Source organism: Plectropomus leopardus, chromosome 6 (genome assembly GCF_026936395.1).
Source record: "Plectropomus leopardus strain MGB_pleo_1.0 chromosome 6, ASM2693639v1, whole genome shotgun sequence".
Classification (NCBI taxonomy): domain Eukaryota; kingdom Metazoa; phylum Chordata; class Actinopteri; order Perciformes; family Serranidae; genus Plectropomus; species Plectropomus leopardus.
The window spans coordinates 19,316,921-19,343,498 of NC_142181.1; the positions used below are offsets into that span (position 1 = coordinate 19,316,921).

Here is a 26,578-nt window from a genome sequence, read left to right on the forward strand (position 1 = left end):
TAGTTATAAAGATGCTGCAGCAACCTCACTCCCTTGATAGAACCTCTCCTGCCTGCTGCAGTTCTGCACACATGACTTGATCTGTCTGTCAGTAGACAGGGCTGCAAGGTAAGCAGTGGGCTAGTTAGTCTGCATAACTTTCAATGGTCCATTGAATGATTTATGAGGCCTGTGAGGTAAGGTGACAGTGACAGTGGAGGGACTGGTTGCAGGTGGAAAGTGACGGGGGAAACAGAGCGTAAGGTTGCCTGGTGCTGCCGGATCACATTACTGCATTTGTTCATCTCAATCCTGCCATGAAACTGATTAAAGATTTGCCTGACAACGTACATCAACGCAGCTTTGCTTTATAGAGGGCTAATAGGCGTGCTGTGCATCACAGCAGCTGTTGAATTCACGCTCAGATATCTGCTCCATGGGCGGATTATGAGACAATGGGCACAGATATGCAAAAGGCCGTACCACTTCTCCTTCATAGGAGCACAGCACACAAAATTTCTTTGTATGCATTACCTGTTTAGTAGTTGCTATTTGTGACTTTGTGGTCATTTTGAGTGTTTTTGTGGTCATTCTGTGTGTCTTTGTAAACACTTGCCCCTTTCTATAGTCACTGTGAGTCTCTTCTCTGCTGTTTTGCATCTATTTGTTTTCTGTTGTTTTCTTTTGTGGTCATTTTTCATACCTTTGTGATTGTTTGTCCTTTCTGTAATCGTTGTGAGTCTCTTCGCTGCTGTTTTGCATTTCTTTGTAGTTGTTCTATGTGTCTTTGTGAACATTTTGTGTCTTTTTGTCATTGTTTTGCCACTTTGTGTAGTTGTCATGAGTCTCAGCAGCTGTTTGATATCTCTTTGTACTTGTTTTGTGTCTCTTTGTGTTCTTTTTGTGGTAATTTCAAGTGTCTTTCAGGTCGATACTTGTCTCTTTAAGGGACATTTCACATGGAACTGCCGAGGGCACCCCCTTACACTTTAGGCCCCTGGACCTGTGCCTGGCCCATTCAGTTATCTATCCACGATCTGCTCACAGTACTTGATGTTCCACTTTCTACTTTGTAAATTAACCAGTATCACCAATAACTGACTGACCATTGTCAATGCTGTTTATTTGTGTTTACTTGGTGATAATAAGTCTGGTCAAGGTCTGAGTGGGCCAGAATTGGCGGGTGATTTGAATCGATAAATCTGAGAGCTGATCAAATATAAATGCAGTATCACTCACAAAAATGCTTAAGTTATTTATGTAATTGATTTACATTTGGTACAAACATGTTACTTAATTTGAAAAACAGAGGCGCTGCTGGGTCTTAATAGTGGCCACATACAGGTGCTCTTTGGATACCTTAGGTTTACTGTGTTTACTCTATCTTGAAAACAAAGTGTATTGAGCTGTCCAGTCATTTTAAAACATCAAGAGTTATGTTAATTATTTCTTATCTATGTCTTCTTGTATGTGTGTAATAAGGGACCTGTATGAGCACAAACAATGTGTTGATGTTGCAAACTTGTTCACCAATCAACTGTACATCTGCATAAAACAGCCAACAGTGCTGTTTTCACGTACAGTTATCAAAGTCTCACACACTCTTACTCACTCTGTTATTGTATTGAAATATATGTTGGACTTTGGATAATAGGAATAACCTACATATTTCATCACGGTAACCATGGACTTTGGCCCTCTAATGACGTCTCATAAATTACCTAACTGAATAGGAGTCAACTTTCACCCACATAGCCATATCACTGGTGCAAAAACCTGCCACATCACATTCACAAATATTAAATAAGATCATAAACAGCAAATCACTGAAAATATGAAGCCATTTTATTGGCAGTAAAGACGAATGCAAAAAATGTCAGACTATGCTAATATAAGGACCTGGTAATGCACTTTAATTTGACTTGTTAATTGACTACTTTGTTTGTAAAAAGATAGAACACAGAAAAACACAGAATTTAGCAAAATCAGCAGTGTTTACTTATCCTGTTTTCAAACCACTCTGTCCTGACTCACGGCACAAACACTAATGTGTAAACTGTTTGCTGTAAGGCATCCAAAATAAGCATTTATAATCAACACTCCTTGAGCTGCTCCAAAACTGGATACACTGAATTCTTACACAATTTAAAACTTACGAAATATTTTCAAAAACACATCCAAACTTGCACAATTTTTAAAAAGCCACAACAGGCACTTTAGGCCAAACAAGTAACCCCATTGTGAATATTTGTACAATTCAGGTTCTTGGCAAAATGGGACTTTGACGTACAAAGCTTGAAATCCAGCAACATTTCTTATCAGGCTGTGGACACACAAACTTGAACTTGTTGAACTTTTTTGGGTCACTCTGATAAACTTCCACCTCGTTTTTACTTTTTTCTTTGGATTAAGAGCGCAAAGGGCTTATTGAGTTGTTAGGAAAGTATTCTTATCTTATTAGAGTATATTCCACTGATTTATACAGGCTTGTGGACATTCTACCTTATAATGTGAAAAATAAAATTGTTTTATTGATGATTATTGTCATTCTATCATATTTCATATTGTAGTACTTTCTCCTATTGACACACTATCTTAAAATGATGCATCCTTACTGATAGGACATCATTTCCTTAAATCAATGCCTTGAGACTGTTTCGGTGGGTGCTTTTGGCATGATTTCACTCTCTCTCTCTGTGTGTGTGTGTGTGTGTGTGTGTGTGTGTGTGTGTGTTTATCATCAGTGTGAACCTCCACGTGTTGACTGTTGACACAGGCAGAGTTGGGGCAGCTGCTCAGATAACAAGGACCTTTATAAGTCAGATGAGAGGAGAAGTCTCTCTACAGCCCCCTGATCCTCAGGTAAAGGCCAGCCACTTTTCCATATTATTATCCTCCTCTTTTCTTCTGTCCTGGACTGAGAATGGGATATAAATTGAAGGATTATTTATTTATTTAGAAATGTTCAGTATTAAGTAATTTGTTCTTTATAATGTGAAATTCATATTTATTTCTTTTCATCTGTCCTTCAACAGAAAGTTTACCATGCATCTAAAAGTGGTGATCTTCGCCCTGTCAATCTTGACAATTTCAGGTACACATTTTTCTGTTAATGGGATGAAATGCCCTTTATTTTGCTAAGTATGTCTTTTTTAATGCATGTTTTCTCTGTCTGCAGCAATCCCACTCCACCGTAACACCAGGGAGGCAACGTGGACTGACTCAAAGGCCAATCAGGCTCATGACAAGGCAGAACTCACAAAGGATGTGGAGTAAGTTTTTGAAGTAAACGTACATCCATGCCGTCAAGTCAAGGTGACATATTTAACCCTTTGAAACCTTAGAAAAATGGTTTGATTTCTTTCAAAAACACGTGGAGAAGGCAAAAATCAACACATGGCCCAAAAAGTAGCAAGAAAGTATTTGAAAGTTACAAGACAATTACAGAAAAAAAGTGCAGAATATCAGAAAAAAAAATCTGTGACGTTATTTTAAATATATATATTTTTTAATATTCTACTCATTGTCCCCCCTTTTTAAGAACTAATTTTCAGGTCATTTTTGTCACCTTTTACTAATTTCCTGCAATGTGACATTTCCTGCCAAGATGTTCAATGCAATTATTCCCCATGTTTTTGAAAGAAACTGAACCACTTTGCTTAAGTTTCAAAGGGTTAAGAGGCATCTAAACAGAGCATAAGAAAACTGATGTCAAACCAGGATTTAAAGGGTTAATGAGAATAAATGTTATAACACATTCTAATGTTGTCTCTCTTTGCTCAGCACGATCTACAAAAGCCACATAGACAGCAGTGACCTTTACGACCAAGACAATCACAGCAAAAACCCAGTGGCAGAGGAGATGCAGCACAAACTCAATATGGAATCAGAGCGTCTGCGAGCCCGTCTCCGCCAAGAGCTCGCTGAGCTGCAGGAGAGGTTATCCCAATCTTCAGCCCCCCTCAGCACCACCCTGGCCAGCATGAGGGAGCGCTTGGCTCCCCTCACCCAGCAGCTCCAGAGCTCCCTCAGCAGCAACACCCAGGATCTGTGTGGCCAGCTGAGCCGCTATCTGCAGGGCCTGGAGACGGCAGAGGCCCAGGCAGCGGCCGGTCCCACTCTGTACCAAGAAGCCTTTCACTGGATGAGTCAAACCCTGGAGCACAGCAACTCCAAGGTGGCTGACCTCATCAGCAACTTCCATACTGAAACCATAGCGGTGATCGAACATCTGAAAGAGATCAGTGAGAGAGAGGCAGCCAAACCTGAACTCTGGCAGGAAATCAGCTCCAGGTTGGGACAGGAAGTGAGTTCTCTGAGGATGGAGGTGCAGAACAGGGTGGGGGCTCTCAAGGCAGAGCTTGCTGCTCTGCCAGAAAATGTATGGCCTATTAAGGCAGAAGTGACAGCAAGTATGGAGCGGTTCTGCCAAAATGCAGCTCTGCAGAGCCAAGTGTTTCAGGGCAGGATGGAGAGGTTGTTTCAGGGGCTGGAAGAGGAGCTGGGGGTCCAAGGAGACTCCGGCATCTCTTTTTCTTCCCCCTCCTTGTTCATTCAGCCAGGAGGCTCTTTGCAGGAGGATTTCTCAGTGAAACTCTCTGCTCTGATCCAAGACATTCTGCACTCTGTGCAGTGACATTTAAAAACTAACAATTAACCGCTGACATGGACCTTGAGATCATTTGATTTGCATTCTTGTCCATGAGTTTGGTCTGTTTTTTGCCATTGTAAAGTAAGTTGCTTGTAAATATTTATGTTTGGTTTTGATTGATGTTTTATTCTGAATGTGAATAAGTGTAGAAATGTCAGTATATATTTACTGAACTCTGTAAAAAGATGCTGCTTGTGGAGAGTAAAGTCATTGATAATACAAATTGCTGTTTTTTAATTACGTAATAAAAACCACAGAGTGCAATACCAACCAAATTTTAAAAAAAACTTTATTTCTTATATTTACAAAACAGGTCAGACTTATATACTGCAGATTATAATGTGCTCAAAAATATATTTGTCATGTTTTAATTAATCAATAAGATTCTGTACATGGCACCCAAAAACCTGTAAGTCTGTCAGTGGGCAGACATGAAAAGAAAATTTATAACAATATAAAATATCAAAATAACTCTGTCTGTCTTTAACAGCTTATATAGTGAATGTGTCTTTATTTACATATAGTTCAGGTTTGACTGTTCCTTCATAACCAGTAAACAACATCTGAATGCAGATTTATCAAGTATAGGCAATAGAGGTTATATAAGATTCCAGCATATCTGCTTGGTTTCAATTATTACCTGACAAATCACAACATTATCAGATTTTATGTTCTCACAATAATCATAACGTTACAATATCAGGCGACAAGGCAAAGACAGTTAGCCAGTTGATCTTTCAGTGAAGGGATTGAACTAATCCTCCTGTCCAATAAAACTTCTTTAGGGTGAACCAAGCACCCAGAACCAGCAGGACAACAGCAGCAGAGCCAAACACCACCCCCACCGCCAGGCCCGTCATGTTCACATCATCCCTCTCCAATGGCACGTCATGACCTGATGCATGCAGGGGGACATTTATTGAGATTGCAGTTTCAGTTGTTTTAACATCATCCAAGACATTGAAATATATTTGTAATCATGAATGTGATGAAAATATACTCACTGTAGGAAGCTGCATATGGCCTGTCTTTAGAGGGAGATAAGAAAAAGAGTCAGTGAAAAACTTTTTATCATGGCTCACTTTCATAGTGTTTTTGCTAGTGCTCACCTTCTGCGGCAGTGTAAAGAGGCCCAACTGTGATAGTGGCAGATTCACTACTTTCCTCTCCAAAGGGAGTCACAGATCTTTTTCTTCTTTTTTGGTTATTACAGGCCTGAAAAACAACAAACATCCAGTCAGGTTTGGTTTGTTGTCTATGTTTCTTTGATGTAAAACTATGGTTTTTTGATACACGTTTTAAGTTTAAGAAATAATTTTATGATAGGATTGAAAAAGAAATCACAATTACATCAAATTGGGGTGATCTGGGGGTTTAAGGTGAAATGTAGAAGTACAATGTCCCCAGAACAAATCTGTATAAGGACCTTTGTTGCAGTCATCTCCCATACTTCTCTCTACTTGTCTGTCATCTCTATACAGTCAGCTTTCTAATGCCTCCCCAAAGTACCGTATCTCCATAATCTGTAGCAATGCTATCACTGCTTATGTTGGCAGATATTGAATAGAAATGAATAAGTCTGGGTTTTTTTTAGCGTATGATCACCTAAAAATATGAATCATTTTGTTTTTGTTCACTTAAAATTAGCTGTTTATACTTTAATAGGGAGCAGCCCCTTGTCCATGGAGTCCATCATTTTGCACCACTATGATAGAGCCACATACGTTTTTGCTGACCACCATACTTACCAACCCCTCTGTGAGGAGAGCATTGGGACAAAAATGATTTCTTAACATGAAACCATTTTTTTCAGTGTTTTTGTTGTTGTTGTTGTTGTTGTTGTTGTTGTTGTTGTTGTTGTTCTGTTTTTCTCATTTGATCACTGGGTCCTTTGTTTTTGAGAGTAAGAGACATCTGCAGGTAAAAAACCTCCTAAAAGTCTGGATCTTAAGTTATCAAAGAAAATAAGGTTTAGCACACATTAGCAAGTGTTGGGCTGGTCATCAGCAACAAGCCAAACAGCATCAGAGAAACATTAAATTAAATAACTTAGTTGGTCCCTATGTTTTGGACTGGAAGAGACCTCTGTGGATAATTCGGCTCACAGATAAAACCTGCTGAACAATGAGTACTGAAGGAATTCTTACTGGGAATCCTGTAATCCTCGCCGCTATATGCCACTAAAGGCCCCTAAATCTTAACACCAAACCTTCAGTCTGCTCAGATTACCCCAATCATTCTAGTGAATGTCAAGATCTATGAATTCAGTCATCTAAATCCACCCACAGGCACAGACTTATTTGATAGGATGTCCATAAGCCAATCACAGTGTTCCACATCATCTTCAGTGGACTGCTGTAGAGCTAAGCCCTCTTTTTCAACAAGCAGCCGACCATGAGCAAGGAGGAACTGCAATGTACATTTCAGTCTATTGATAATAATTTGAAAATAAATAATTTCTGTTTAAACTGTGTTTACATTAAACGTGGCATGTCATATAACTCACAGACATCAAAATATCATATGAAAGATTTGTGGCTTTACTCAGGATTTTTTAAAAAAAGAATAAAAAATAAACTTCCTTATCTCCTAAGGTGCAGAAACCAGGGAAGTTATGTGCATGGTGATGTATGAATACTTGAAATGTTTGCTATAAAAGCATCGCCATGGGGCACTTTTGAAAGTTTCTTTGGCATTACTCTCTCTGATGTCTTTAAAGCAGAGTCATTTGTTCTTGACTTCTCTACTTACAGCGAGCAGCTCTTGACATTTGGTGGGCTCACAAAGTCTCAGTATGCAGTGCAGATAGATGCTGGACTTTGTCTGGTCGCGGTGTTGAACAAAGCGGAAGGCCTCAAAGTTAAACCGTGCAGACTTGTCGATGCCATTGCTTGTCACAGTTGTTCTTTGGTCCACATTACAGCTAGAGGAGTGCAGAATTATTTAGATTTACATTTAAAAAGTGATGTTAAATTTAAGATATTTCCCACATGTATGATGTTCGTGATGCATGCATCCGTACCCCGTGAAGAAGTTGTGCTTTTCAGTGTGAGATGCGTTGTAAGGAGTGGGAGTGCCAAAGCAGTGATCCAGCAGCACATAGAAACTGAAAAGAGGACAGTAAGCCAACGAGGTAAGAAAATATAGCGCTCACTTTTTTCTCAATATTTCCCCGTAAGCATCCACTCACCCAGATGAGCTTTTACTTACTTTCCTGTGAGATTAATGGCCTTGACCTCCACATAGATCTTGGTTCGTAGATCAAGTCCTGATGAAGGAACCACTAGCGGGTAGAAATAGTCGGAAGTCTGGAGAAACAAAACATCGGGGTAAAATGAGTAAATTAAAAAAGCTTGATAGTCTTATGTGTTAAGGCAACTGTATGCAAACTTACATTATAAACGCTCATTTTCAGTGTGTCAATGAAGGTTCCATTATTATCGCTGGTCGCAACAGAAACTGAAGACCTAAAAAATCATGGAAAACAGGATTACTGTATGCACATGTCATGTGGTGCCTCAGACAAAACACAACAAGGTAAATTTTCAGTTGAATAATCACAGAAAAATCTGTTTTGGCTTTAATAAAGATGGACAGTTACATACGCCACAATCTGTGTATTGTTGATCAGGTACTCCAACGGGTAGCGGCAGGAGAAGTGATAGTAGAGGTCTGTGACGTAGCTAATCACCCCCTGGTCAGATCTCGGTGTGTCAATGAACCCGGTGATGATGACTGACTGGATAGTTAAGAAGTTGCTGAATGGACCTGTGGAGTCCGGGGTCTCATCCACAATCTGATCAAGACAACAAAAAAACACATGATCTTCCTTTACATTGCCACATGATAACCCTAGTTTAAGTTTATCTAAATCCTTGCTGCAGTAAAATCACTGGATTTGTCCACTATTCAACTTTATTCAACATCTTTTCCCAGACACCTTCTGACCTGCAGAGACTGACGGCAGGGGTTATCCGAACTGTGGTTAACAGGAAGCTTGTAACGGATGATTGGAGGGTCCACACTGGTGATGACAGAGCCCTGGCACTCTGTAGTGTTGTGGTTGCCGTTCAGAGCCAGGTCGGTGGTGTTGAAGCCTGCCCACTGAGCCGTGCACAGGTTGATCTCCAGGGTGATCATAGAGGCGCCGCAGTCAACAGTCATGTCTGAATTGTCTATGAAAGAAGGAAAAAGAGAAACCAAGGGGGGAGGTTTTAACATTATGAGATTGTTTTTTTCTGTTGGAACCAAAAGGAAAGTTAATATGACGATCCAGCTGCTTCTGCAGAGACAGAGATGATATAAATCCATAACATTAAAGCTATAGATAGTAACTTTTACAAAACACATTTGCTGAAACTGTCACTATATTCTGAAAGACGTACATGAGACAGATAATCTATTAAAGAAAATATGTCCCTCCTCCTATCCTACTCCCTCTAAAGTCATATGCTAGAGTCAATCGTGCTCCAACAAAAACAACCATTCAGAACCAAGGAGTCTTTGACGCAGCTATCAGTTATGTAAGTCGCAGTTTGTGAAACTGCCAAACTAAGCAACACTTATAAAATATGAATCAAGGTTCTGTTGCTATATTGCTTTATCTCTTGCCTCAAATGTTTTCAGAAACATATTTTAGTGCCCTGTTTAGCTGTAAAATGAGAGAGTTTGTGACCCTGACGTTATGTTGGATACAGCTTAATGGGAGTACCAAGCATCGACCACTGGCTTGACCAACTTTTTCATTTTACATCAAAACAGTTCACTAAAATATATTTCTGAAATAGTTTGAGGTGAGAGATAGGCCAAGCAGTAACAGAATCTTGATTCATATTTGATTAGAGCTGCCTAGTTTGACAGCATGACTGTAGTTAACGAACGGTGATGACAGCTTCGTTAGAGACTTCTTGGCTCTGATTGCTTGTTTTTGTTCATGTGCAGTAAGGCATTAGATGTGCTACAAGACAATAGAGTAGTCGGAGGAATATGATTGTTTTCATTGATTAAATTAGTGCTGTGTGAATAGTGTGACAATTTGGGCAAATATGACTTCTTTTTTTTAAATAAAAGTTTCCAAATACAACTTTAATTAGGGGGAATACTTTATTCCAATTTATATTTGTAACCGATTACTGTCTTCTCTAATTTCTTCAGAATGCTCATGTAAAACAAAACCACCTGTCTCACTGAAAGTAATAGTTGACCAACCTGGAGTTCTCTCATACTCAGATGAGCAGTTGTAGAGACACAGAGCAGGCTGCAGGAGCACCACCAGCAGAGGGAGACAAAGATAGAGACTCATGATATCTTGAGGAGGCTCAGTCAGATGGATAAATCCTGTGTTTAGATGAAGGAAGCACAAATGCAGATGCAAGAAGTGATTTTTTTAGAAAAAAATGGGAAAAGTGCCATTTTTATTTGACTCTTATTTTCAGCATCAATTTGTGTTGCAAATTTTGTTTTGCCTGGCTGAGGCTGCTGATTTTTTTCTCCCTAAATGCTGCCATTAAGATTAATGCATTTCAATTTTAACTCCATGAGACAATCTTAAGAGGGTCTTACCTTAGCTGGTACCTTAGAAGGTGTCACAGAAGGAGTCTTGCACAGTGGCTTTTATAGAATTTGACAGCCTTAAGACACCTAAAACCACAGAGGTGTGACTCTCAAGCCCTCCCTTAAACTAAATATAGACCCCATACATCATTACACACACACACACACACACACACACAGACACACACACACACAAATATAGACACACTTTCTCCATGTTTCTAACATAACTTGACGTTTAGTCGAGAGCCGCTCCTGGCAGAGCTCACTGTCACATCTAAATCCAGCAGATTAATCTGTCAGTGGGATTTAACACAGATCCTCAGGTCAACTACAACTGCTGTTTCAGGTTTCCCTCCATCAAAAATGATTATTGGAGGTGAAAGTGAGAGTTGGTTTCTGTCATTCAGTGAAAGAAGTGCACTTTTAAACTATCACCATAACAACTGACCATGATCAGAATACCTCTACATTTCATATATTTTCTCTGCAGGTTCTCAATCAGCCCACTACAGTTAAATGCCACTGGAAAAACAAAGGCAAAAAACTAGGGCTGTTAAACGAGTCAAGTACATTATTTTGCATTTCAAAACAGTTTTGAAGTGCATATAATATATTCACACACGAAATAGTTCTTCGCCATCTATGGCGATGCAGTTTTCTGCTGACATGAGACTTCTAAGCTGCACCTGTGTGCTCAGCTAGTAGATGGTGCAATTTCAAGACTGTTTAGGGACCCCAATATACCAAAATATTCAAATCCAATAGGCCAAAATAACACATATATAGTGCATTAAAAAATAATAATAATAACGGCATGGTTTCTGCTTCAAACTGCATGGGACTGCATAAAGTGGGTAGTCTGAAGGGGAGATGCATGGGTACCATAGAACCCATTTTCAATGAGTTATTGTCAAATAGGTCAGAGGTCAAAGGGCCTCTGTGAAATGCCCATGCCATTTTTTCCATGCCAAAATGTATCCTAAATTTTATGCATCCAAATTCATTGTGCAGAGATTTCACTGAAAGGATTCATGTCTTGAGAATGAAACACCTTGAATGCTTGAAAGGTGATCATGCTTGCCACAAGCAAAAAAGTCCTCAGCCAACCAGGATTAACCTTTCTTAATTTCCCTTGCATGTCAAACCTCTCCTCTATTGTCTCCATTGACTTGCACTGCAGATAGTCCACATAGCTATAGGCCACAACACAACTGAGAAGCCCCATTGTTCCTCAGAAATATAGAATGAAATGTTCTAGTGTTTTTTGCCAAAGTGCCCATGGTGAGAGGGGACATTTGTTACACTATCCACACATGCGTCACTGTTTTAGAATCTCTTCAGTCCCTGTCTACATCTGAGGATTACCTCCCAGTACACCTATTTGGCAGCAAGTCGTTGGTCTTTCTTCTGCTCTCTAATCACATTCTCCATTTCATCTTCCTATAATCCCTCTGACTGCATGGTCTGGTCTGGAGAGATGTCTGGATGGAGATGCCTTGGATATTATTTTTACTTGTCCATAGGTTGATGGGCCAGAATAAACAAAAAAAACAAAAAATGAAAACTGCTAATAAAACATGGTTTATAGCAAGTGGTGGAATGTGACCAAGCACATTTACTCAAGCACTGTACTTAAGTATTATTTTGAGGTATTTTCTTTTCATGCTACTTTATACTTTTACTCCTCTACTCGTCATATTGTAGCTTCTACTGAACTACATTTGTCTGTGTTGTTGTTTTTCTTTGTTTTTTTAAATACTTTTGAGTTTTTTATATTTTCCTTTTTTTAAACATTTTGAGTTGGAGTTTTTTATTTTTTAATTATTTTGAGTTTTTTGGAGAGTGATTTTTATCATTTTGAATTTGGGATGTTTTTTCCCTTTTTTTTTACTACTTTTTATAATTTTGAGTTTTTGGGTGGTTTTTTTTTCTTAGATTTTTCTGTATAGTGTAATTTTACTTTTCTGTATTGGGTACTTTTACTTTTAATACTTTAAGTACATTTTCCTACTTCATTTTATTTAAGTAACTTTTACATGCACAGAGTTTTTTCATAGTATGGTACTTTTACTTAATAAAAGGATCTGAATATTTCTTCCACCACTGTTTAGAGCACATTACATACTGTCACTTCCCAATAAGAACCATCTCCAATTTAACTCTTTTGTGGGGAAAATAAATGTTCCCACTTGAAATACACTGAATAATTCATTTTTTTTAAAAATGCATAAACCAAAGATTACTTTTTGTAAGGAGGCTAAAGCTAGGAAGACTGCCAACGTTCTTGATAATGATTACTGTTCCTACTCTTTCATACTGGTTTCTTTCACTAAGAGCAAGAATGGTTCCTGACATATAATCTCATTAGAAAACAATGAAAATAAGGCCCAAGGCAGGACACAGATTTAGTTTTGGAGGAAAGAGGATACACTGGGAATCCTCTGAGGACAGGGTACTGTACTCTGTGAGCAGGAACACTAAAGCAGATAATTAGAGTAGCTAATGACCCCCAAGGGTGTAAATAAAACATCATATTGACAGCTAACGGACTGATGCTTAAAAATAGTTGCAACAGTCAACAGTTCTAAATGAGTTTTTGTTTCACTGTAAATTGTTTACTCGTGTTACCAAGAGCATAGGTTTTGTTTCAACATGGGGGGAACCCATATGAAACAGGGGGTTTGGGGAGGTCCTCCACCGGGAATTTATAGGCATCAAACACTTAATTTGCCTGCTTTCTGCTAAAATTTGATGCGCCTATTTGTGCATTTTCTGTAACAATTAATGGTGTAAATGTCTTTAATACCATTTGTACTGGCGGGGTACAAACGCAAATGTTCTAAATATATTGAGGGGGATCCGTCCATGAAATCTATCAAATTCAAGCATTAGTGCATACAATACATATAATACCTATGTGTGACTGTAGCAATAAATGTTTGTAAAAAAATGATTATCAATTTGTGTCATTCAGTGGTGGAAGAGGCTTCCAGGTGCTATTAGTAAATGTACTGAAACTGCATTGTGAAAACATTCCACTATAAGTTTATGTCCTGTATTCATATTTTATTGATTTGGTATTTTAATACAAAAAAGTGCAGATGTAATATCAGCAACATGCACTCAAAGTATTAAAGTAAAAGTAGAAATGTTTGGCTGAAAAACGTCCCCTGTGACTAATATATTCTTATATATGATAATACTAATGCATCAAAGTATTTTACTTTTGTAGCTACTTTATATAAAGTTAGGTATTTCAAAATTGGTGGGATTGTGAGGTGATTAATGGGAGGGAAAAGAAGAAAAAAAATAGCTAAACTGTGCTCAACTCTGGTGGAACAACTTAAAACAAGTCAAGGAGCCAAAACAAGACAATGATTTTTTTTTTCTTCTTTTTAATATGCGGTCAAGCTTATAGTTAAAGTGATTGGGAACTGATGGTTTAATCTTCAACATTGTCTTGTGGTCCATACACCTTTCTTTGTGGTTTTTATGTAAATTTTAAAAGTAACCCGTTACTCCAGCAGCGAGATCAATTCATAGCATTAAATGATACATATTTCCACAGTGCACAATGCACAGTATAGAAGTCTTGCACAGAAAAAGCATTTAGCGAATATATTCAAGTATAGTATCATTGTCTCAAATTTTTACAAAATTAAAGTACTTCAGGAAATGTACTTGGTTACTGGTCACCAGTTGTGTCAACAGGTACATTTCAAAAGCAGACAGGAGTTGCTGCTCGGCCTTATTTTATCAGTAGTTTGGTGTCATCTGCTGGCCAAAGTTAGACAGAGCTCAAATGGCGTATTGTTCACTACGTCTGAAGGACTTGTGATCCACCAACATTGAGGAGTGCAAGTCTAGTGTGTGTGTGTGTGTGTGTGTGTGTGTGTGTGTGTATGTGTGAGGAATGTGATTAGTAAATTGGGGTGTATCTAAGGACAGGTATGTAAGTATGAAGAGAAAAACTGTAACAGAGCTAATAAGCAGAAGGTTGACAATATATATAATAATATGGCAACTGCTTGTGCTCGCTCAGGCAGCACATATGAAATAATATGGCAACTGCTAAGACCATGGCATATGATTCACAAAATTTTAAAACTATTCGGTGACCCCCTGTGCACCACTCCCATTTCTAATGAAATATATACAGTAGGGTAATGACTGAATAACTCTGCTTTAATTTTCAGTGACCTGGTTCTCAGATGCAGTGGTGGGCAAAGAGCAGTCTGGGGGCAAATTTGGCCCTGTGACAAAAATATTTGACATTCTAATAAGTTTGCATGAAAACCTTTACATGCTTTGTTTAAATCCCTAAAAATATGGCCTACCATCTAATAAAGCCCTGTAGTGAGCAGAGGCATGCAGCTGTAGTGAGCAGATGGGCAAAACAAATCTTTTTGCAGGATCAATTTCTCTGAGGATAATACATGTAATCAAATCTATTAAACCTATTGAGATATAAATGCTTTCTGCAAAATATGTGTGGCCCTGACAGTATCACCCCCACCCCCCACACACAAACTTTCCACTATGCATTACAAGTCATCATGAACAAGTTTACATTAAGATAAAGTAATTATTTTTGATGCATTGATTCAGCATTCCAATTGGCTTTGTGATCTCAATGCAATTATACAGAAATGTGCTGTATTTTTATGGTGTCGGAATAATACAAAAAAATGAGTTCACGATCATATTTCATGGCACTTGATTTCCTTTGCTCTTTATCAATATGATGTTTAAATTCTCTGAGCAATAAAAAACTGAGCATCTCTTCGCAGTCAAAAGAGCATTGGCCTTGATTTGGAAGAGGTTTCAACTCAAGTCTGATTAAATCACATTGCTGCACTACCTTATGACACAATACAGGTTCATGAGCACTGGACACTAAAAAGAGTCATTCAAAAAGATTTGTATATTTTCCCCCATCACTAATACAAACAAACCAAAACAGAGGCAGGTCACTTGTTAACCTGTCAGCCTTTTGGTCTTAAGGGGGAAAGTTTCAGTCAGATGATTTTGCTGCATTAAAGAGTGTAAAATGACTAATTTTTGCGTAATCCATACCACTGCCCCAGACTTTGACAATCACTAATATTCTGGAAACGCAGCCGCAATGCCTGAAAACTCACCAGGCAATGAACAGGAAGTATGTCTCTAAAAAAAAATCCTTTCCCTTTCCTCCTCTGCACACTTTCCTGTTCCAATCTCTGTCTCTCTTCCTCTTTATCTCTCACTCTGCCTCTGTCTCACGTTTTGTCCTGGCTGTGTCTCTCATAGTGTTTTCACAGTCTGCTATGAGTCAGTTTCCTTCTAAATACTTGTTTTATAGATGTTTTTAATCACCAGCCACATCAGACATGTAGTTGCTAAACTGAATGAAATCTCATACAACACATGAGATCAACATGACAAAGAAAAGGAAAAACTGAGTTGTACTTTTAACACGCACCATTGAAGTTTTTAAAGTCAACCTTGTTTCTGTTTCTGCTTTCTCGCTTCATTTTCTCCTCTGAGCTATTTCTCCCCGGACAGTACTAAATCTTTTGTGTGTGTGTGTGTGTGTGTGTGTGTGTGTGTGTATGTGTGTAGTGGAAAAAGCAGGAGAGATAGTCATTCTTTATTTTAATACAGAGAGCATGATGCATGCACAAAGAACTCTATTCATCCTCTGATAATGTGGTTCCTATATGTGGAATAGGATTTTGCTAATTTGGTAAAGGGGACTATGGTTGCACAAATGCACAAATCCACATTTTTGGGGTTTGAGCTTACATCTAGAAGGAAAATTACAACTGAAAAGAGACAATACGTTGTCTTTTTTAAAGCAAAAAAAATAAAAAAATTAAAAGTTGGACTCTCTCACTCTTGATGTTTTTCCCCTCAGCAGACGCCATATGCACGCCTCCACCAGTCGACCCACTTTTCACTGGATAACTGGAACTGCCTCGATCACCAGTCTGTTTGTCTCAGGGGTTGACAGTCTGTTTCTAGTAAACTTATTGCCACTCGATTTTGAGACTAATCGTGCAATACACACGGGTGAACATGTAGAAATGGATTTTATGAAGCTGTTTGGCACCGTTATCGCCGTTTTGTTCCACCCTGGATCCGCGTCTAAAATAAATGGTAAGGTTTCTCTCGGAAGGAACGAAAACTCCCGATTTAAACTTAACCGACTCGATGTAAAATGCCTATTGCATATTTTATTCCAAGGTAAGACTTTGACTTGTTTGTTTTTACCGAGATACTTTTCGTGTATGTATTTATTTATTTAAGTTTGCGTGTGACGCTGAACGAGGCTGTGCATTTGTTCTAAAGCATATTTTATTTTCATGTTGTTTTTTTTAGATGGATTAGGGTTTGATACCAGAACCACCGCAAACAACCCTAAAGCCAGCAGTATGTGCTTATATTAAACAGGCTGCAGTCACACAGCTGCACGTGATGTTGTGGAAAATGAACATCAACAGATCACTGATCTGAAGTCAGGAGGTCGCATAGTATTATGCTGTCGTACTAACAGGCTGCCAGTGGTGGAGGAAATACTCAGATATTTTGCTTAAGCTACAGTAGCAATACTGCAACTCAGAAATACTCTGTCATAAGTAAAAGTGCTGCATTCAGAATTGTAGTCAAATATAAGTAGTATTGGCATCATACTAATATACTTAAAGCACCACAGTAAAAGTACTCATTAGCCTATGCAAAATGGCCCACTTCAGAATCATATAGTCTACATTTTATTACTGGATTATGCAACTTGTGCAACTATCAATCATGGATTTACAGTATCTGTATAAGTGAAAGGTGTACAGATTTTATATTCTTTTTTTAATCTATTTCTATGTTTTTTTCCTATTTAGCACTCACTTTTTTTTTCTTCTTTATTCTTGTGTTCATCATTTTAATGTTGAAGCTGGTGAATCTTTGGCTTCATTTCCATTGCTATTTACATACTTCAGGGTAGCATAATCTATAATAACATATCACTATATATTACCTGATTTATATTTGATATTGATAATTTGCAAAGTAACTTAAAATTATGAAATAAATGTAGTGGAATATAAAGTACACTGTATCCCTCTGAAATGTAATGGAGTATGACTATAAAATACCATTATTAACATTATTAGTACAGTATTTTGTTGCTTTCCACCATTGTAGGCTACTATAATAACAATGCTGCTTACAATGATAAAACCAACACTTGTCCCAATACTTACTACACTACTATGCAACAGATGCCCAAATATATAGATTAGCACATTTTTATTATCTATTAGAAAAAAATTTAAAAAATATTGAAGGAATATTTCACAGAAATAATATATTTCTTGTTTATTCTTATTTTTCCTGGCAAAGGTCAATCACTTCTTTCACACTTCACAAAGTCACATTTTCAACCATTTTTAGCAAGTGATAAGGGGTTGCAGGTAGACATGAGCAGTAAAATGGTTGGGAATCACTGGTTTAATCTATTTTCTGTTTATTAGTTGGCTTATTAAAAAATGTCATGTGCGATTGATACATTTAACCAATAAAGATACATCATGTGAAGCCACATTCTTTAGTCAATAATTAAGCTCCTCAGTGTGCCACATCAGCAAACCGCTGTATTTCTGCAGACATGTTCAGACTCAGACATTTTTATTTTATTTTTTCTTTGTCTGTCACAGCGCAGCACAGCATCAAAACTATTTTGATTGGCACAAGACAAATCAAGAAAAAGCAAACATATCTTTTTTTAGCCTTCAAAAATATAGGTTGGACACTGTAATTTTCTCCCACATGGCAGGAATTATGGTAAGACTGTCAAAAAAATTCTGGTTCCTAAAAAAAATCTGGTTCCTAATTTGTCTGTGATGCTGTAGTTTGTTTATAATCTTCCTGGAAGTTTTCAGAAAAGAAAAACATAAGCCTTCACTTATCATCTTATCTCCCTGGTGCTGTCTGTGGTGACCAGGTCAAAGGATCTGTCGGCGTGGGACAGAGCGCCCATGCTACAAGGTGTCCTACATCCAGGACAGCAGGCGGAGACTGACCTTTGAGGATGCCAGGCAGGCCTGCAGGTCGGATGGAGGCGAGTTGCTCAGCATTGAAACAGAGAGCGAGCAGCGACTGATGGAGAGGTTCATACAGCAGCTGCAGGCTGGAGATGGAGACTTCTGGATCGGGCTCCGCCGCAGCCCACAGCGCTACACGGCAGCAGGGACCACGAGCCCAGGATGCCCCTCCCAGTATTATTGGTTGGATGGAAGCAAGGCCAAGTTCAGGTTGCTGGTTTATTTTTTGTCTTGTAATTTTTTATGTATAAATAGTTTGGACAGAGCATACTAAAACTAAATAGAAAAAGGCTGAAGTCAGTTGTGTCTTAGAAAAGATTATTGGACTGCAATGGTGCTTGTGTGGGAGTGAAAGAATGTCTACAGTCCTTTGCAAGAAGTTGGCAAAAAAAATTCACATATCAATAAAAAGTTGCATGCAGTTATGTTTATTTTCCATTTTAAATACACTATATGGACAAATGTATTGGGACACACCGCTTAATAACTGAATTCAGGTATTTCATTCAGTCCCATTGCCACAGGTGTATAAAATCAAGCACCTAGCCATTTAGCCTGCCTTTACAAGCATTTGTGAAAGAATGGGTCATTCTGAAGAGCTCACTGAATTTGAGCGTGGTATTGTGATAGGATGCCACCGTTGCAACAAGTCAGTTTGTGAAATTTCTTTCCTCCTAGATATTCCACAATCAACTGTAGGTGGTATTATTGCAAAGTGGGAGTGTTCAGGAAGTACTGCAACTCAACCACAAAGTGGCCAGCCATGTAAAGTTACAGAGCGAGGTCGCCAAGTACTGAGGCACATAGTGCGTAAAAGTCGCCAACGCTCTACTGACTCAATAACTGAGTTCCAAAACCTCCTGTGGCATTAACTTTAGCACAAAAACTGTACGCCGGGAGCTGTCTGGCAGTCTGATGGATGAGTCTGGGTTTGGCGGATGCCAGGAGAACGTTACCTGCCTGACTGCATTGTGCCAACTGTAGAGTTTGGTGCAGGAGGGATAATGCTGTGAGGTTGTTTTTCTGGGGTTGGCTTAGGGCTCTTAGTTCCAGTGAAGGGAAATCTTAATGCTTCAGCTTACCAAGACATTTTGGACAATTCTATGCTTCCAATTTTGTGGGAACAGTTTGGGGAAGACCCTTTTCAGTTCCAGTATGACTGTACCCCAGTGCACAAAGCAAGGTCCATAAAGGCATGTTTGGATGAGTTTGGTGTGGAGCCCTGACCTCAGCCCTATCGAACACCTTTGGGATGAACTACAACAGAGACTGCGAGACAGGCCCTCTTGTCCAACATCAGTGACTGACCTCACAAATGCTCTTCTGGATAAATGGGCAAACATTCCAACAGGCACACTCCAAAATCTTGTAGAAAGCCTTCCCAGAAGACTCGAGGCTGCTATAACTGCAAAGGGGGGACCAACTCCATATGAATGCATATGGATTTAGAATGGGATGTCATTAAAGCTCCTGTAGGTGTAATGTGTAGGTGGCCCAATAGTTTTGTCCATATAGTGTACAATGTAAATCTAAGCCTGTGCATCTTATTTGCTGCAGGAACTGGCACTGGGACGAGCCATCCTGCGGTGCTGAAATGTGTGTGGTTCTGTACTACCAGCCCAATGCACCGCCTGACGAAGAAGGTCATTTCCTGTTCCAGTGGAACGATGACAACTGCAACTCCAAGAACAACTTTGTCTGCAAATACCCAGAAGGTGAGCCAGATGGTCACAGACGCTGTGCTGTTGTACCTGGCTGCACAGTGCTGGGATTTATTGACGTTTGGCACTCAGGGTTTTAGCTCTTGAATCCCCAAAATCTGAACTTTATCTTCCAAAAGCTGTTACAAAAATGTGACCAAGCTGTCAACCACTAGTACTAAACAAGTTTTGTGCAATTTTAATGTTGGTTGCCTGGATTACTCTAAGACTCTGCTCTCCGGAAACCCAAGAAGATATATCTGCCTGTGTTTAATATTTATTTTTAAATAAACCTGTTGGTTTTAAGTGCTTTTAAGGTTTTGAAAACTGTGAAACAACCCTTCAGTTAATCTGTTTGCACACTTTTCAGCTTATAAATTTAAAAATGCCTCAGCATATCATTCTGTTGATTAATTTTTACTTTCTTTTTCAAATGAAGTATCATTGACTACATTATTTTAAAGTTTGAATGGCTGGATGATGCTTAATAACTTGCTACCTTTCTCTGTCTTTTGCAGAAAGAGCACCAGTATTCACTGAGGGAGGGAACACAGCACATGCAGGTACAACATGCACTTGACTGAGCTACATATGTACAGTATACTGTCTTTGTATTCCAAATGTTTCTGTGGGAGATAGATAACAAGTGACTGCAGATGTGGTCATACTAAGATCAAGAAAAGTTAGACTAAACCACCACATCACTATTTTTTATGCCTTTTGTGTAAATGAAGACCTCTAATTGTCAAAATATACTAAGGTTTGGGTTGTTTGCTTTGTATATAATCTCAGAATCAGAAATACTTCATTGATCTCCAGGTAAAAATCGTGGAAAACAAACAAGAACTCTTTCCAATAACAGTTAAATATGTTACTACTTAAAAAATAGAACAAGTACTATAAAATAAATAGCTAAAAGCAGGAAAATGTAAAAAAAAAAAAAAAAAAAAGAGCAGGAGCAACTGCAACAGGCTGCATGCTTGTTGGCGCATGGGCACAAACAGGTCACATGTAGTACAGTACAGTACATGTGCGATGTATTCAGTCTTTTAGCAAGTCATTCTCTCTTTCCATTGAAATAAAAATGGAACAAATCTTGAGTTTTACAAAAAGTGAATCAAAACAGCATGTTAAAACTATTCAACACATGTATTCTATGGAAGCCCTAAGCGGCCATACATTCATACATTTTTTTGTCTCCATTTTGTTGAGATAAAGTAATAATTTTCTCAAGATAACAAAACACTATTTTAATAGTAGGCTATTCCTTGAAAGAATTAATTTGAAACATCATAAAGCATAGCAATGCCAGAGGAGCAGGAGAATATCGACCTCCACATCACATTCAGTGGACTAAGTGGTGGCTATCTGTGTAACATTCACTCATGCATTTGTTTAAAAAATATTTAAGAATAGAAAACATAAAAGCACAAAACAAACGGCTTATCTACATTAGTGTCCAGGGCATCCATCAGTAAATATGGCATGGCATGTCACATGTGACGTTTATCTTGGGCCTATCACATTTAATTTGTTATCTTGAGATCTCAAATTAAATATTTTGTAACTTCAGGAAAACACAGTTTCATTATATCGAGATCTTTAGAAAATTATTTCATTATTCTGGGAAGATGGATAAGAAAAATGTACAAATGTATGGCTGCTTAGGGCTTCTGCAGTATTCACATACATTCCTAAAAACCTCAAATAAGCTTTAAGCTAAATGTGCATAAAGATGCATGTGATGACATCATCTAACAACATGGAGATGTAAACCGGGAAAAATAAACAATTAGGCACAATTTTCCGTTAATTTGTTAGACATTGTGCTTTTTATATTTTTAAATCCTACACTCACATGTTTTGACTGTTGTTTCTTTTGGTAGAAATCACTGTCACGGCCACATAAACAATGTCTTGTGTCTTTATTTTTGTTATATTCAACTGATGATATAATTTTGTTTTACAATTTTTCCAGTTCCATCTCTGAGGCCAAACATATTCTCAACTACAGAGAGGGATGGGAGGATAAAAATAGGACTATCTGAGTCATCAGGTAAGAAAAAAAAAACTTATATTTTAGTCTTAATACTTCAAGTTAAAGCCTTGTATGTTTTGAAGGTACTGAAAAATAAGGTTTAAAGGTCAGGTGTGTAGTATTTAGCAGCATCTAGCAGTTAGGTTGCAGAACTGAAAATTGTTTAAAAAATGACAAATAAATCTGCCTCCATCTTCCTTCTAAATTATGCTTAGTAATATTCTTTTCTTTGCAGTCTCCCTCTCAGACAACACCCTGTATGTTTCCTACATCCTTTATGCAACTATTCCTGCTCTGCTGCTGCTGCTGTTTGCAGCTGCTGGGTTCTTCTGCTACAAGCAGTATGCTAAGAGGTAAAAGCAGAAAAGTGTGAGCTGTTGTGCTATAAACCAGGAATGGTTGTTCTTCAAATATAAAACACCGTTTCTGAATGCAAAATTATAAAATGAAATATTAAGTAGCATTTTAGAAGAGATAACTGGCATTTTTGCAGAATGAGTTCTGTATCTGTGTATTTATTGAATATTTACTTATTAATATGACACATCAACACATCTCTTCTCCAAGTATTTCCTCAGTTTTGGCCTATGTCAGCACTCATTTCTCAAGGGTATACGTAACTTATTTCTTGTTTCTTTGGTCTTCCGTCTACAGTAAAAAATGTATTTTCTTACTTTATGTGGCCTGTAAAGAGGAGATTTCACTGAGCAGCATGTTGTGATGATCCTTTAATGTAATTTGTTTCATATTCAGGAGGAAGACACAAACAGAAAGCTACCCCAGCAGCAGATCAAAACAGTGGATGACAACAACAGCTTCACCTTATGCCATACAAGGACCTTATGCCTTTAGTGACATTACCAAACTGCCTCACATGACTCTGGACAGCAGCATGCCGGCAGACATCATGACAAAGTACCCCAGTGCTCCTTTCCAGGACTCCCAGTGTGACGACTATGAGAACGTGTCGTGTGCATACAAGGAGAGTGGCTTTGTGACCAACGACATCTATGAGACCTGCAGAGGTCAGAGCCGGCAGGCTGGTTGGGTGGAAAATGAGATCTATGGATAACACGGTTGATGCCTATCTGGTCTCTGTGAGTGTCCATTAACCTCATACCAGCTGTCAAATATAACGCAGTTAGACTGAAGAAAACAATGTTCTCCATTCTTTTCTTCCTGCACACCCTACCAGTTACCTGTGTGGTGCAGGATTACCCAATACATGTCAGCCCCGACTCATGCGCCAGTAACCTGCTATCTCCTGTGTGTATCTACAGTGTGGCATCCTGAGCATCCAGGATCCAAAGCTGCAAGTCAGATACATGCTTAAAGCAGGGTTTCCCAAAGTTTTTTCAAATGTGAGTCCATATTTCAGCCTAGAACGTCCTGAAAACCCACTAATACTATGGATGGAAATCGAAAAGATTTAATTGACACCATGCCATTATTGATTCTTCTTACCAATTTGATTATTTTTCACATGTCCCATATTGCTTTATGTAAATTTTCTGTGTGGAACAAAATGTGTTGACTACACAGGTGTTCAGCGCCCATGCAACAATTTTCTCAGAGTTTGAACACAGTGTAGAAATAAGAGAGTATTTGTACAGAATTAATTTTGATTTACGTTTTCTCAGTCAAAGAAAAAAACTTTTAAGCCTGCCTGCTTTTATTAATTTTATTATAACATAAGATATTAAATATTGTCTGTAATTGATGTGCTGCTTAGTTGTGAAATATTGGCACTTTTGCGTAGTGTCAAAAACATGGCATTCCTTGAATTCAAGCCCATTTTGTGTAGAAATATGTTTCAGCATATTCTGGTGTTTCTACCTTCTCTTGAAATTATCATTTTCCAGACATAACAAGCACCACTGAAGCCACGCTTTGGACTGTTTTTTCCTCTTCACCATGACTCCTTCTTATTGCAAGTTTTCAGCAGTGTAGACGTATGAGATTGGCAACATTGTTTTCCAATGTCCACCTGTCAGAAAAACATGCCAGCATCGATATAAGAAACTGATAAGCTTTGAGGTATAGACTTTTAATTTTCCAATTTGGAACCAGTTCTCAAATGAAGCCCGTTTTCAATTCCCATCCTTCAACAATATAGTTCTTAATTTTTCAATTAAACTGTGAATATGAACATGCCATACCTTTGGATTCGAGAGTAAAATATGGCTTGTATAAATAGCTAATATATTTCAAATATTTTAAATAAATGTTATGAATTTAAAAAAGATTGCAGCCATGACAGCAGCTTTTCGAGGTTTAGGCACTGTGGTGCTTTGAGCTACATGCCAAGACAGCATGCTAACATGCTCACAAAGGCCAATGATAACATGCAGATGTTTAACAGGTATAATGTTTACAGTGCTGACAATCACAAATGTTGTGTGTTCGCATGCTAACATTTGATAATTAGCACTGACCACAACAGTTGAGGCTGAGGGGAATGTCATTAGTTTTGCAGATATTGGTTATAAAGCATCAAATACAAAGTTTGGGGTTGTAGTTCAATCATTGTTAAGACACTTAAAGGTCTAGTAGTGTGTAGCTAGCAGTGAGACTGCAGAACTGCATTTTTCCTATGTCCCAGGTGTGTGGAGAACTACACTGGCCGACGCAAAAAAATGGTCCTATCTAGATCAAGTATTTGGTTTGTCCGTTCTGGTTTGCTGTAGAAACAAAAGGGCAGATTCTGTGGAAGGGGACCTGCTCTCCATGTAGATTTAAGTGGTTCATTCTAAACAAAATGAAAAAAAAAATTATAAACTAATTAAAAAACACAGTCATGAATATTAAAAACAATTTCTTCCAATAGATGCCCCCAAATTGAACACACTGGACCTTTAATTCAAAATCACACTCTATAACCTTATAGTGGCACTGCAAAATTGAGATCATCATCTAGACCAAATTCTCAGACAAATTTTGCGTTTTCATAGCAGCACAAAGTCTTTTGGTTTCAAAGAGGCATTAATGAAATCAAATAAGCATTACTGAGTCATGTCAGGTTAGCACTGCGGCAGTGCTGCTATATTTGGCATGGTGAATTTCACATTTAACCCTGGGAATAAGTGCAAGTTTTGAGGACATGCAAGGTTACTCATCTTGTAAACAATCCAGAATTAAACTACTCATCTGATTTCCAATCACGTCACCAGATATTGTGAGCCACAAGGACAAAGAGATCCTGTTGTCTTTACAGCAGTGGAGTTGTCCCATTCAAGGACTTTTCTGACTCTTTCTCTAAACCTCAAGAGTGGTGTCAGCCCAGTGTAAGGCTTCCTGTTTGGACTGTGATGTCAGGGAACAGGACAGTGTACGCGGAAACGCTGATGACAGAACTCTGCTGACCCCTGTCAAAACCTCAAAGCCGTGGGCTTTCCCCGACTCCACCTGACTGTGTGGGAAACTCAACCCTCGCACTGACCTGACAGAACAGAGACTTTTTAGGAGTTTTGAGTATGTCATGGATTCATTCATCAGTGTTTGCTTGTATATGCCTGCCTTGTAAATTTGTAATATAATCATGAATATACGTTGCTGAACACAAATGCCTGTGTGATTTTCTGAGTGGGCTGCTGGGTCTGTGTCTTGGAAAGATGTAGCAATCCCAGTAAGGAGAGGCTGAGTGTGTTCTTGGAGAATGTTAGACAGGAAATGCCAAAAGCACATCTGGAACTCTTACATTCAGGAAGTGTATGCGTGACAGCAGAGGCCTTCAGAGTGCTGCTCTGCCTGCCTGCTTAGTAATCCACTGCTCTGTGGTGGTCTGTCACTGCATAAGCTGAAAGAGGCAACTGGTGGGTGTGAATGTGTGCTGAATCTCAAACATGACGTCATATTTGGGTGTCAAATAAAGTTTGGTTACACAATGTTGTGCTTGCGTGACTTATTATGTAATAATAATCTGCATAAATTCAGATGTATTTGTATTTGTACAAGTGAGCAGGGAGTGTTTGTGTGACATTAGATGCATGTGAGTGTAAAATGCCTGTTACTTTCAATAAATTAATCAATTAATTAATTTATTCATTGGATCGCCATTAGCCATCACTGGGGCAGCAATTACTCTTCCTGAGGTCTACACAAGTAACCACGACATGATAATATAAAACAAATGTATAATTAAAAATCTAAACTACAAAAACAACAAAAGGAAAAAATATATATCCACAACAATAGAACTGCTAATGACAATTATTACAATGATGCAAATTATCCTGACAACATCTAAATGGTAATACATTTAATACAGCTCAAAAACAAAAGCATTATTACTAAAAAGCAGTGTTGTAATATAATGAAATAAAACTTTATTACAGAACTCAAGTAATTTTTTTTCTTTCAACTTTCACTTTTACTTCACCATGTTTACAAAATAAAATGTATACTTTCACGCCTTAATATTTTCCATAAGTATTTTAGATACTTGCTACAAAATAGGAAAGTAAGCGAAGAATGGAGGAGATGACGAATGAAAGACTGAAGGAATGGGATCCTTAGCTACATGAAATATGATAACATTTCTTTTGATACTCAAGTACATTAAACATCAGATAAATTA

The 26,578-nt window shown here is 38.2% G+C and overlaps 3 protein-coding genes across 3 annotated transcripts; 2 read left to right on the forward strand and 1 right to left on the reverse strand.

Moving 5' to 3' along the window:
• The first annotated feature begins 2,818 nt into the window (after positions 1–2,818).
• LOC121943687 (uncharacterized) lies at positions 2,819–4,905 on the forward strand. The gene is made up of 4 exons (XM_042487273.2): positions 2,819–2,841; positions 3,015–3,073; positions 3,158–3,251; positions 3,763–4,905. Exons 2-4 carry the CDS (start codon positions 3,025–3,027, stop codon positions 4,613–4,615), a joined length of 996 nt encoding a protein of 331 aa, XP_042343207.2. The 5' UTR covers positions 2,819–2,841; positions 3,015–3,024; the 3' UTR covers positions 4,616–4,905.
• A 50-nt stretch (positions 4,906–4,955) lies between these two features.
• On the reverse strand, positions 4,956–9,963 carry LOC121942777 (zona pellucida-like domain-containing protein 1). The gene is made up of 10 exons (XM_042486027.2): positions 9,839–9,963; positions 8,579–8,805; positions 8,236–8,426; positions 8,025–8,097; positions 7,841–7,938; positions 7,653–7,736; positions 7,382–7,553; positions 5,740–5,845; positions 5,635–5,658; positions 4,956–5,525 (listed from the first exon to the last, which is right to left on the reverse strand). Exons 1-10 carry the CDS (start codon positions 9,930–9,932, stop codon positions 5,368–5,370), a joined length of 1,227 nt encoding a protein of 408 aa, XP_042341961.1. The 5' UTR covers positions 9,933–9,963; the 3' UTR covers positions 4,956–5,367.
• A 6,117-nt stretch (positions 9,964–16,080) lies between these two features.
• laynb (layilin b) lies at positions 16,081–25,886 on the forward strand. The gene is made up of 7 exons (XM_042487045.2): positions 16,081–16,324; positions 18,165–18,474; positions 19,822–19,979; positions 20,483–20,527; positions 21,943–22,020; positions 22,238–22,355; positions 22,756–25,886. Exons 1-7 carry the CDS (start codon positions 16,093–16,095, stop codon positions 23,072–23,074), a joined length of 1,260 nt encoding a protein of 419 aa, XP_042342979.2. The 5' UTR covers positions 16,081–16,092; the 3' UTR covers positions 23,075–25,886.
• The last annotated feature ends 692 nt before the right edge of the window (positions 25,887–26,578 follow it).

What these genes read in the sequence shown, in the direction of transcription:
- LOC121943687 (XM_042487273.2), top strand. Translation starts at nt 3,025, where the DNA reads ATGCATCTAAAAGTGGTGATCTTCGCCCTGTCAATCTTGACAATTTCA. An exon ending in GTCAATCTTGACAATTTCAG is followed by an intron (nt 3,074 to 3,157) that starts GTACACATTTTT and finishes CTCTGTCTGCAG; the next exon opens with CAATCCCACTCCACCGTAAC. An exon ending in GAACTCACAAAGGATGTGGA is followed by an intron (nt 3,252 to 3,762) that starts GTAAGTTTTTGA and finishes CTCTTTGCTCAG; the next exon opens with CACGATCTACAAAAGCCACA.
- laynb (XM_042487045.2), top strand. Translation starts at nt 16,093, where the DNA reads ATGCACGCCTCCACCAGTCGACCCACTTTTCACTGGATAACTGGAACT. An exon ending in AGGGAACACAGCACATGCAG is followed by an intron (nt 20,528 to 21,942) that starts GTACAACATGCA and finishes CAATTTTTCCAG; the next exon opens with TTCCATCTCTGAGGCCAAAC. An exon ending in TACAAGCAGTATGCTAAGAG is followed by an intron (nt 22,356 to 22,755) that starts GTAAAAGCAGAA and finishes TTTCATATTCAG; the next exon opens with GAGGAAGACACAAACAGAAA.
- LOC121942777 (XM_042486027.2), bottom strand. Translation starts at nt 9,932, where the DNA reads ATGAGTCTCTATCTTTGTCTCCCTCTGCTGGTGGTGCTCCTGCAGCCT. An exon ending in CCTGCCGTCAGTCTCTGCAG is followed by an intron (nt 8,427 to 8,578) that starts GTCAGAAGGTGT and finishes TGTCTTGATCAG; the next exon opens with ATTGTGGATGAGACCCCGGA. An exon ending in AACAATACACAGATTGTGGC is followed by an intron (nt 8,098 to 8,235) that starts GTATGTAACTGT and finishes ATGATTTTTTAG; the next exon opens with GTCTTCAGTTTCTGTTGCGA.